This window comes from Hypanus sabinus, unplaced genomic scaffold, assembly GCF_030144855.1.
Source record: "Hypanus sabinus isolate sHypSab1 unplaced genomic scaffold, sHypSab1.hap1 scaffold_817, whole genome shotgun sequence".
Taxonomy (NCBI): domain Eukaryota; kingdom Metazoa; phylum Chordata; class Chondrichthyes; order Myliobatiformes; family Dasyatidae; genus Hypanus; species Hypanus sabinus.
The window spans coordinates 134,264-146,616 of record NW_026781670.1 but is presented as its reverse complement, the minus strand read 5'-3'; the positions used below and the strand labels follow the sequence as shown (position 1 = coordinate 146,616).

At 47.1% G+C, this 12,353-nt stretch overlaps 1 protein-coding gene across 1 annotated transcript in view; it reads right to left on the bottom strand.

Annotated features, from left to right (window-relative positions):
• The window catches only part of LOC132390251 (uncharacterized), a 34,803-nt gene extending 24,324 nt beyond the window's left edge, over window positions 1-10,479 (bottom strand). Inside the window, exons 1-2 of the mRNA XM_059962859.1 lie at window positions 9,738-10,479; window positions 3,703-3,790 (exon numbers count right to left, since the gene is read on the bottom strand). Coding sequence (XP_059818842.1) covers window positions 3,703-3,790; window positions 9,738-9,839 — 190 coding nt within the window. The 5' untranslated portion in view covers window positions 9,840-10,479. The remainder of the gene's footprint in view (window positions 1-3,702; window positions 3,791-9,737) is intronic.
• Window positions 10,480-12,353: the final 1,874 nt, after the last annotated feature.

The following is a 12,353-nucleotide window of genomic DNA, read 5'->3' as shown; positions in this document are numbered from 1 at the left end:
GCTCTAAGCTCATCCGCTTTGTTCACAACACTCCTTGCAGTTAAATGGACACATCTCAAAGCGTCCGTCTGAGCGCCTCACTTCTCTATCAGCTGCCTCTCGCACTATCTACAAGTTTTGTCTATTTGTGAGCCAACCTCCTCTTCCCCAGTCTCTTCAGTTCCGTTCCCACCCCCAGCAATTCTAGTTTACACTCTCCCCATCAGCCTTTGCAAACCTCCCCGCCAGGATATTGGTCCCCCTGGGATTCAAGTGCCGCCCATCCTTTTTCTACAGGTCACACCTGCCCCAAAAGAGGTCCGAATGATCCAGAAATCTGAATCCCTGCCCCCTGCTTCAGGGCCTCATTTATCCTTCACCTCATTCTATTCATATTTTCAATGTCGCGTGGCATTACCGAGATTGCTACCTTTTGGGGTCCTTCTTCTCAATATGCTTCCAAACTCCCTATAGTCTTTTCTCAGGACATCTTTCCTTTTCCCACCTATGTCATTGGTGCCAATATGTACCATGACCTCTGGCTGTTCTCCCTCCCACTGCAGGATATCTTGGACGCGATCTGAAACATCCCAGACCCTGGCACCTGGGAGGCAAACTACCATCCGAGTTTCTTTCCTGTGTCCACAGAATTACCTGTTTGACCCCCTGACTATAGAGTCTCCTATCACTACTGCCTGAGTATAGGCGATGTTTCGGGGGTGGAGGGGGGGGGGGGGGTAGTGAAGCAAGGAGCTGGAGGTCGGTTGGCTAAAGGACTGGAAAAGGGAGAATCTGATAGGATTCTGACACAAGGCCTTGGATGAAAGGGAAGGAGAAGAGTCACCAGAGGGAAGTGCAGGTTTGAAGATATAGTGAGAGAGCCTTCTAGAACTTCCGATAATTATACCCCTCCACCATTTTCCTTTACCAGCCCGACTCCCATTTCCGTCTCTCACCTTCCCATCGTCTTCCTCTGATGTTCACCCCCCTCCCTTCCCATTCTTCAGTGAAACTGAGAAAAGAGGCATTTCCACGTCCAAAACCGTTTCTTATTGTCAATCTTGTGACATCTGTTCATACGATTTCACAATATCTGGCACGGCCGCAGATTTACAGTTTGACAGAGATCCGTTACTTCAAACTGAAATGAGGAAAGTCAAAACCTTACACTAACTTACACTAAAACTGAATTTCCACTCAAACTTTGCCTTTGCACTTCGCTACAGATGCATATGATATGGAGAAAAGGTTCCTACTACCCAAAACATGTATGTCCCTAATAACGTTTGAATGAAATAACTCCCACTCCTCCACTTGAAGGAGGCTATGGCAGATTATCCGCAGATAACCTGAAAAGCCGCACGTTCGGCAACAGACTGGTGAAAACCCCTGTGTATAGGCTCCACTGAGATTACATACATTTCTTATGGGAAGCAGGACCAGCAAGATACTCTAACCAGGCCAATGCTATGTATAATTGCATCATGACCTTTCCCGTCAGTGAAGGGAGGTATTCGGAACGTATTAAACACCACGTTATGAATCTGCTTGTATACATTCACTGGCGTTTGAAATTCCATCACCTTGTCTTCCTCTACATCAACTCTCTCGAGACCCCCGACACTCATTGCGAATATATCAGCCCTACTCATCCATATATGGTAATCAGCCCACACCTTAATATCGATCTTTGTCTGCCCTTCAATATCCATTTGACAAATTGATCAGTTTCATTATCAGTTTCATTCCAGAACTGATAACCTTCTACTGCGACGTCAATCTAGACACAGTGAAATGCTTTTCTTGCGTGCCATTCGGTGCAGACAATTCAATACATAGGTATATCAAGGTGCTGCGTCAGGAAAAACTAAAACAATGTTGTGTTGTATTTATAGAGCAAGTGCAGTTCAGATTGCGTAATAAATAAATCCGACTATCTACCTCAACGACACAACGAAATTCCCCAATATTCATTGCTGCTGGTTTCACCACAATGACAGTGACGTTTTCAGCAAAATTAAAAGTGACATTGGAGCTGTGCCGAGCCTCAAAGTCAGAAGCACAAAAGAAATGAAGCAGAGGGAGTAAACATAAACCCTACGGTATACACGTACTGATGGCTAATCTGGCGATTTGTTTGCAAATCTGTACTGACTGGCGTCTGCAACTGAAGAAATCGAGGATCCAATTGCAGAAGGATGTACTGACACCAGGTTCTTGCAACTTATTGATTATATTTGTTGCCTGACTTATTGAATGCTGAGCTGCACTGAACAGCATCCTGATGTATGCGTCTTCACTGTCCAGATGTTCCAGAGCTTGAACCTTATTTGACAAGGGTTTGACTATGTTCCGTACGGAAGGTTGGTTAGGAAGGTTCAATCATTAGGTATTAATATTGAAGTAGTAATATGGATTCAACAGTGGCTAGATGGGAGATACTAGCGTGCAGTGGTGGATAATTGTTTGTTAGTTTGGAGGCCGGTGACTAGTGTTGTCCCTTAGGAATCTGTATTGGGTCCAATGTTGTTTGTCATATACATTAATGATCTAGATGATAGGGTGGTAAATTGGATTAGTTAGTATGCAGATGATACTATGGTTGGTGGCGTTGTGGATAATGAAGTAGGTTTTCAAAGCTTGCAGACTGATTTAGGCCAGTTAGAAGAGTTGGCTGAACGATGGCAGATGGAGTTTAATGCTGTTAAGTGTGAGGTGCTGCACTTTGGGAGGAAAAATCCAAATCGGACATACATGGTAAATGGTAGGGCATTGAAGAATGTAGTAGAACAGAGTAATCTCTGAAATAATTCAAAAAGTGGAGCATTTACTTTGGGATTTGTTCCGCTTTGACAAATTTGTTCGTGGCGGGAGTATGAGATGTCCTCAGCGAGGGTAATGCCCTCTTGGCTGGTCCATCTCTGTTATTGGGTGTAACTAGTGACTGACATCGCTTTGCACCAATGGGAAGAGTGTAACTCCTCTGTAGACTGTGGGGTGGTGTGGGTGATTCAGGGAATTGTTACCTTAGCCGGTAAAGCTCAACCGTCTGTTGAAGGCTGTTCTTTCTAGTCCCCGGGAATATACCTCTCTGTTTGCAAAAGACTCTGCCAATTCCTGGGAATATAGTAACCATCACCTGGTACTGCCCATCACCTGCGCTTTGCTCTGCGCTACTGTCTGCCTGCCTGGTAATCCCCTTCCGATGCACAACTCTGGAATATCTCACAAGATGCTGGAGGTACTCAACAGGTCAGGCAGCGTCTATGGAAGAGAATAAACAATCAACGTTTCAGGCCAAGGCCCTTCATCGGGCTGGAAATGAGGCAACAGAAATTCTAGATATTGTTACATTACTTTCTGTTCTCCGTGGTCCTGATCCAAAATACCATACGTTTATTCCTCTTCATGGATGCTGCCTGACCTGCTGAGTTCAGCCAATATTTTGTGTCTTTGTGTTGCCCAAAACTGTCATCTTTCGGAGAATGTCTTGTCTTCTGGAGTAACTCGCCATTTTAGTGTGCATCACAATCTGTCCGAGGAGCAGGAGCAGACGGTAAATGTACTCCTTCCACGTGTGATTGTGTTTCCCCAGAGATGTTAACGCTCTCTCTCATCTCTCTGCTCAGTTTTCACGAATATTTTGTGAATTGCCAATGTTGAATTAAACCCAGACATAGAATCAGCAGTGTGTTTAGTAATTAAAATAATTCGCCAACATACCCGTGTCCTTTCCCGATGTTGACGCCACTGGAGCTCCTCCACTGCTTGAACCTTGACCCATTTTGGTGAGAGGTGTGATCAGTTTGTGCTGCTCGGTAACAAAAAAAATGACAGGAGGGTCAAACATTAATTGAAAAACTCGGTTTTATTTCTAAACGGAGACAAACACTTCCAAACATCTTGGGCCGATCCACTGAAGCTTTGTCATGGACTGATCCACCTGCGCCCATCCACCCACAGTCACACAAAGTCCATTTCCGATCTCCCCAAGCGTTGTACACTGGGCCAGGATTATCCAGGGTATCTACTCTCTGTATTGCAGGCAATTCCCTTTTAGGAACCAATCTTGTGTCCTGGACCGGGAGTGATGTGTCAACGTAAAGGCAAAGCAGGCTGAGCAGACAGCACCCGCTGCTTTGGTCCTCCTACCACTGGTGGCGCTGTGGTGAGTAATGGACAAGTGTGACAGCAGTGTGGGCTGAAACATTTCTGCTGACGATGAGACGTCTATTCCTCTCGTCACTGGATTATACAGATTTCTCAGTCACACCTGATTCTCACCGTCTCCTTTCAGGTTAACATCGCCTGGCATGGACATCTATGGCAATATATGATTTGAGTCTATATAGAATCACTCTGACATCCTGAACAATGCAATGTCACACTTAACATTGTGACATCTTGTCCAGAAACACTACATTTTCTCCGGAAGGATTTTAAGATCATTATTATCTCCTAAACTCCGGTCAACATGTTATTGAGTATTTAAAGACAAATACACTGCAGATGCTGTGGTCAAATCTAGACGTACAAACAGGCTGGATGTACTCAGCAGGTCAGGCAGCATCCGTTGAAATGAGCAGTCAACGTTTCGGGCCGAGACCCTTCGTCAGGACTGAGGAAGGAGGGGGCAGTGGTCCTATAAAGAAGGTGGGGGTAGGGGGAAGGTGCAGGTGAAAAACCAATCAAAGGAAAGATCAAGGGCTGGGGGAGGGAATAGGCAGGACAAGTGAAGAAGGAATGTAAAGGGTATGGGCACCCTTTACTACTACTATGGGTAGTAGAAGGAGGCAGAATTATGAGGGAGGTGAATCCGATGTTCGTACCAATTGGCTGGAGAGTACCGAGACGGTATTTGAGGTGTTGCTCCTCCAACCCGAGTTTTGCCTCATCATGTCAGTAGAGGAGTCCATGTATGGACATATCCGAATGGGAATGTGAAGCAGAGTTGAAGTGGGTAGCAACCGGGAGATCCTGTCTGTTGTGGCGGAACGAGCTGAGGTGCTTGACGAAGCGGTCCCCCAATCTGCGTCGGGTCTCGCTGATGTAGAGGAGGCCACAATAGATTACCCCAACAGACACACATGTGAAGTGTTGCCTCACCTGAAAGGACTGTTTGGGGCCCTGAATGGTGGTAAGAGAGGAGGTGTAGGGACAGGTGTAGCACTTACGCTTGCAGGGATAAGTACCCGGTGGGAGATCTGTGGGGAGGGACGTGTGGACCAGGCAGTCACGGAGGGAATGATCCCTGCGAAAAGCAGAGAAGGGTAAGAGGGGGAAAAATGTCCTTAGTTGTGGGGTGATGCCCTCACACGCATGTCCTCCATTTCCCGCAATTCGGCCCTCACCCCATCTTCTCGTCGCCACAACAGGGACCGTGTTTCCCTTGTCCTCACCTACCACCCCGTCAGCCTCCGGATCAAGCATATTATCCTCGGCGACTTCCGCCACCTTCAACAGGATCTCATACACCTCATATACCTCTCTCATGATCCTGCCTTTTACTACCCATAGTGCTTTCCCCTTACATTCCTTCTTCACCTTTCCTGCCTATCCGCTCCCTGCTTCCCCTCCCCCACCCCTTGATCTTTCCTCTGATTGGTTTTTCACCTGGCACCTATCAGCCTTCTCCTTCTCACCCTCCCCCCTCCTTCTTTATGGGGCCCCTGTCCCTGTCCTGACGAGGGCTCTCGGCCCAAAACGTTGACTGATCCTTTCCACGGACGCTGCCCGACCCGCTGAGTTCATCGGGCCTGTTTGTACGTGTTCTTGAGTGTTTACCTGGCTATAAGCAGCTTGTAACATCGCACCTTTGTTAAACACAATGTAGACACGCCATACATACAAAACAGCAAGTTGACAAAACATCTTTAACATAATAAAACAAAAATGCTGGAATTATTCAACAAGACAGAGAGTATGTTAATATTTCAGGTGGAGGACCCTGTATCAGAGCTGAGTTCTGTGTAGGAGTCAGGTATTGTTCTCTATCTGCACTGCAGTCTGTGTTGCATATTAATGATTTTTTTTTGTTGCTCAATCTGTTCCACAACTCTCCGTGCCCTCCCATTCACTATACCAGTCCCACCCTGGACTGACTGTCCAAATGCTCCAACCCTCTCTTTTTCGAGTTGAAAACCATTCGCCATTTCTCAGACCATCTCCATAACTAACCAAGATGTCTTTGAAATTTATTGTAACCTGTTGCAATATCAAGCATACTCCCGAACTTTGTATCAAACTTGATACCGTGCCATGTACATTCATATACAAATCAATGGCACGAATAACACATTAACGAGGTCTCGACATTGACACGCATGTCCCACTTGTCACAGGCCCCCATTCGCTAAATTCATCTTCAATCATCTCCCCCTGCTTCTTGTTCTCGAGCCCGGTGTGAATCCACCTCGTCAGCTCCCCGTGAATCCCACGTGACCGAACCTTCCCGATCAGCTGCCATGCGGGATGCACAAAGTTCAGATGAACATCACTGCCCAACTTCACCCAACTCCCTAGTTAACTCTTAAATAATCTCCAAAATACTTGACAGATATGATGTCCTATTGGGCAGTGTAGATGGTGACTTCCCCATAACCAATGCCCAACCGCCCGGGATTTCAGCTTCACCGTAGACTGAGGAAATTCCGATCCCAACTGCAGAATTACCAACCTGGACTGAAGCCCGTATACTGCCAGTTCCATATCCTCAGAGTCACCAGCCCAATATCATCACCCATACAAAGATGCTTTGGTGCCGGTGATTTACTGTGGTGTTCCTGCCATTTCCGATTCACAATCTAAGGGGGAATTGGAACCTAATGAGCCTCTGCCGGGGCCGGTGCTCAGGCTGGTTCCCCGGTCTGTGTAGAGGATGCGGATACACTTCAGCCTGTGACCCCAGCAGCTAAACCGAGCACATTTGATCACAACCTTTCTGCTGTGTGGGATCTTGCCCAGCACAGCGGGCTACTATGTTTCCTGCAGTGTAGCAGGAACAAAATGTAAAGTTATAAAGTAGAAAATGCTGGGAACTCAGTACATCAGACTACATCTCTGAAAGGACAAATGGTGGAAGACCCAGTTCCAGAACTGAGACTGTCCCAGATGTGCCGATCTGCTGAGCGTTTCCAGTATTTTCTGCTCTTCACTTTAAATTTCCTGCAATTGTGGTATTTTCTCCCTCTTCATTTTAATACAGATAGTAAACTGATTGCCACCCTAAACTGTAAATACCATCCCACCCCAACCAATATGTTAGATCTGAATTCATTCCTACCCTGGAGTAATACATCCCATACAGCTAATGCTCACAACATCCTTTCCTCCCACTATCAATCACTCTGTAACATTTGCTCCTGAGGCCACTGTCTCTACGCTGAGAGGCGGTGATGACAGAGCGATAAAGAAGTGCAACACCTGCTGCAGCTCTATTACCCTGGAAACAGAGGAAGTGGCTCACCGAAAAATGAAGTAACAAACTCAACATCAGATGCTATGAGTTCCATTATGACAAAGATTAACACTGCAGCCATTTTGTAACGGTGAATCCAAATTTGAAATGGCTGCTTTTACCGTGCTACATGCTGTGTTCAATTAAACCTCTGGTATTTCTAGCTAGCGGAAAACCAATTCTGGAAAAGACGCAAAACAAAACTTCACAATGACGACAAAGATGAAAGAGGGATTGTTGAAATATATCATTGCAGCAATGATTCCAGAGGCTGAACAAGATGGTTGATATAGATATATATATCATTTATATCATTGAGGTGGTGGGATGCAGGCTGGACAGAGGTTGATCAAGATGGTTGATATATATCATTGAGGTGGTGGGATGCAGGCTGGACAGAGGTTGAACAAGATGGTTGATATATATCATTGAGGTGGTGAGATACAGGCTGGACAGAGGTTGAACAAGATGGTTGATATATATCATTGTGGTGGTGTGATACAGACTGGACAGAGGTTGAACAAGATGGTTGATATCTATCGTTGAGGTGGTGGGATACAGGCTGGACAGAGGATGAACAAGATGATTGATATATATCATTGAGGTGGTGGGATACAGGCTGGACAGAGGATGAACAAGGTGGTTGATATATATCATTGAGGTGGTGGGATACAGACTGGACAGAGGTTGAACAAGAGGGTTGATATATATCATTGAGGTGGTGGGATACAGGCTGGACAGAGGATGAACAAGATGGTTGATATATATTATTAAGGTGGTGGGATACAGACTGGACAGAAGTTGAACAAGATGGTTGATATATATCACTGAGTTGGTGGGACAGAGGCTGGACAGAGGTTGAACCAGATCGGCAGAGGATGAGCAAATGGAGTCAGATGGGAGAATGGGATGAAGGGCGATCTCTGATGGTCCTCCCTCAATACACAGACCCTGAAATAATAGTACGCACTGGTAGATAACAGATTCCTATATAACAAAACTAGAACAAACAATAACAATTTTGGTATGTGCCGTTTTCTACTCTACACACTTTATCAAGGCACCGCAGAAAGTATCCCATCCCGATACTTCACATCTTCATACGGATACTGCTCCTCCTTCAACTGAATGAAATAGCGGAGAACTGTGGATACAGCTGAGCACATCATAGAAACCAACCTCCCCTCCATGGACTCTGTCTACACTTCCCACTGTCTCAATAAAGCAAACAACATAATGAAAGATCCCCACAACCCTGAACATTCTCACTTCTCATGCTCCATCGGTGAGAAGACAAAATAGAACAAAAACATGTCACCGGGCTCAATGACGGTGTCCATTCTGCTGTTAGAAGCGAACAGCGTGATGAGTGGACCCCTGACCTCACAGTCTAAATCGATGTGACCTTGCACCACATATCTAGCTGCACTGCACTTTCTCTGTTACCAGAATGATTTGTTTTACGTCAATGTACTGCTGCAATGTATTGATCTGTGTAGAGAATACCGGAGACACGATTTTCACTCAACCTCTGTACAAAATAAAGATTCCCTATTTCAATCGTTTGGGAATGTTAGACAGCCTGTGTTGCTCCTTTGGAAATTCCGGAGGGAGTGTACACATTTCCGGGAAACCCAGATAAATGAACAAGACTTAATTCTAGCATTAATGGGGCCAGATACCGGGAAACACTGTCAGCATTTCGGCGACCCGTAGCAATGGAAAGAAGATGGAAATAAACTTCCCAGTCCCCCGAGAGGACGTGAGAGGTCTGGATCTCACTGTCCTGCCTAAACGGGGAAAGATGAACCTTCTCATATACGTGGTGCAGTGTTCTGCGGGTTCTATTACTCTGTTTAACCCTCTCTGTCTGCAAGAACACCATGGGCCGAACGGCCGCTTCCAGTGTGCTGCAAATATGTAAAACAATTATCGACCCCAGGCGTCGATCCAGGTGAAGTTTGGATCCGATACCGGGCCGGGTGATGGAGGTAAAGTTCACCATGTACATCTTAATGGATGGGTTCAGTCTCGGCATCACCACCTCATCCCGCTCCTGGGACCAGAACACCAGGGGCTGAGCGGCGGCTCATCTCAGGCGGTTCGGTGTGAAGGTCCCATAACCCGGACCGACCACGGCAGGTTGTGTCCAGGAAGCGGGACGAGGCCGCCAGTTCGAGGATGTTAACGGGACTCCCTGCCCATCATCAGGTGCCCCCCTTCCCCCGGGATCGGCTTCAGTACTCACCGATGGCAAAATGTCGGTCGCGTTCACCCCTATTGATCGGTTATCAATACTCACCGATGAGAACTTGATCAATTGTTCCCGCTGACAGCGATCGGTCCTCCGGCTCCCAGCCGACCACCCGGTTCTAGAGAGAACGGAATGAAAACCATCGCCCATCCGGAGACTGTGAGAGCGGGGGCGGGGCCTCGGAAGCGAAAACCTCAAATGCTGCAGATCTGCGTTTGAAATGGGAGCGAGAACCTGGATCACGTGACGGGTGGAGGGTTTCCCACCTGAACCAGTGACTCTGCTCCTCGCCCCTCACACACTGCCCGACCTACGAACCGCATTTTACATACTATTTCATATTTATCCCAGCTACACTTTTAATCTCTGCATCTTCCCCGTCCCCATCGCTCCACCAACCGGTTCTCAGAGTTACTGGATCAATTCTCATCCCGGTCCGACACTGAATTCCCACCCGAAGAAGAATTGTGCAGGTTTCATTGAAATTACTTCTCCGTTTATAAACACTAATTTCTATTCACATTCCTCCGGAGCCTCACTGGACAGGAACACTGAAACATCAACTGAGAAACAGGAGGAGGTGGCCATTCAGCCCATCAAACCATCAACAAGATGACGGCTGCTCTCCCATCTCATCCACCGCCTTATCCAGATTTTCTCGATCCCTTCGGTCTCCACACATCTGCCGGCCTCTGTTTTATGTGAAGACGATCACTGATCTTCATCGTCCTCCAGGAATCAGTCTGGTGAACCTCTAAAACAGACACTCTCTACCTTCTTATAATCCTTCGTGAAATTAAATTCAATTTCTGCAGCCCCGTGTTGCCCCAACCACTCACCACCCACGCCGTCCCTATTTCCACCTCCCCGCTCACCTGGATCCCCCTCTCACTCCCCAGCTCTTGCCCCATCCCCTCCCCTCACCTCTTTTCTCTGACTATTTCCTGTCCACTCTCAGTCCAGAGGGAGGGTCTCGGCCCGAAATGTTGACGGTCCATTTCCCTCCACAGATGCTGCCCGACCCACTGAGTTCCTCCGGCAGTTTGTTCTTTGGTCTGTGTAACCCCTGTTAGTATGGGGAGCGGGATTTTACACCATATTCCAGGCGCAATCTCAACAAAGCCCAAATAATTGTTACGGTAATTGCCACACTTAAACACGAGAAAGCTTGCAAATGCTGGAAATCCAGAGTAACACAGACAAAATTCTGGAGAAATTCAGCACAGCAGGCAGTGGCTATGGAAAAGTTTAAACTGTCCACAGTTTGGACCACGAGCCTTTTTTTATTCCTGAGCAGGAGGGGGAAGTGATCTGAATACAAAGGTCGGGGGGGGGGATAAAGTGGGGAGCTGGAAGGTGATAGGTGAAGTCAAGTGATGGTCTGTTCAAGGGCTGGAGAGGAAAGAATCAGAGCGTTGTCAATAGGAGAAAGGGAATGAGGGGACCCAGGGAGAAATGAAAGTTCAGAATGGGGGGGGGAGGGGTGGGCTTTGTTTACTGGAAGGAGAATTCATTATTCATACAATCAGGTTGGAGGGGACCCAGATGGATTATAAGATGTTGATCCGCCACCCTGAGGGCGGTCTCATCTTGGCACAAGAAGAGGCCATTGACCGGGACGTCGGAATGGGGATCAGAATTAAAATGTTTGGCCGCTGCAAAGTCTCCCTTGTGCCAGATGATACAGGGATGCTCGGCAAAATGGTCTCCCAATTTATGGCTGTTCTCACCAATGTAAACGAGGCCGCATCGGGGGCACTCGACAAAATAGATGACACCAGCAGATTCGCAGGTGAAGTGTCGCTTCAGCTGGAAGGACTGTTTTGTGTCTGAATGGAGGGGAGGGAGGAGGTGTACGGGTAGTTGTAGCACTTAGGCCACTTGTAGGGATAAGTGGATGGAGGGAGATTAGTGAGGAGGGATGAATGAACAAGGGAATTATGGAGGGAGTGATCCCTGTTGAAAGAAGAGGTTGGGGTGGGCGAGGAAGTTGAAAATATGTTTAGCTGTAAGATCTCTTTGGAGATGGTGGAAGTTGCAGAGGCTGAAGGGGCGGTAGGTAAGGACAAGAGCAACTCTATCACTGTTACGGTGGTAGGAAGATGGGGTGAGCACGGAAGTACGGTAAATGTGACTGAGGCCTGCATCAATAGTGGGGGGAGGACTGCCGGATCCTGTGAACAGATGCCGGGGGAGCAATGAAACTGAGAAAATTTACAGGTGATAGGCTGGGAAGAGTTATCGTCGAGATTATCATGGGAATCAGTAAGTTTATAAAAGATGTTGGTTAACAACCTGTCTCTGGAGATGGAGAGATCAGGAAAGCGCACGGATGCGTCAGAGATGGACCAGCTTACTCTAAATAGCTCTTGGCAGGCAAGTGTAGAGACGGCAGGAGGCCTGGCAGTCACGGATGTTGTTAGTATTTAAGGAGCTGAGTCACAGGGGTAGATTGAACAAGTTAGAAATCTGTGAAGCACAAGAGATTGTGATGAAACTTGTTTTATGCCACAGACCCCTACCATTAACCGTGGTGCCCATGGCTCCCAGACTGCGAACCCCTGCCAGAGGTTTACAAAGGATACCCCTGCTTGAGGTATACAAACTATGATGGTATAGATAGCGTGAACTCATGTAGTTTTTTGCCCCTCAGGTTTGGTGAGG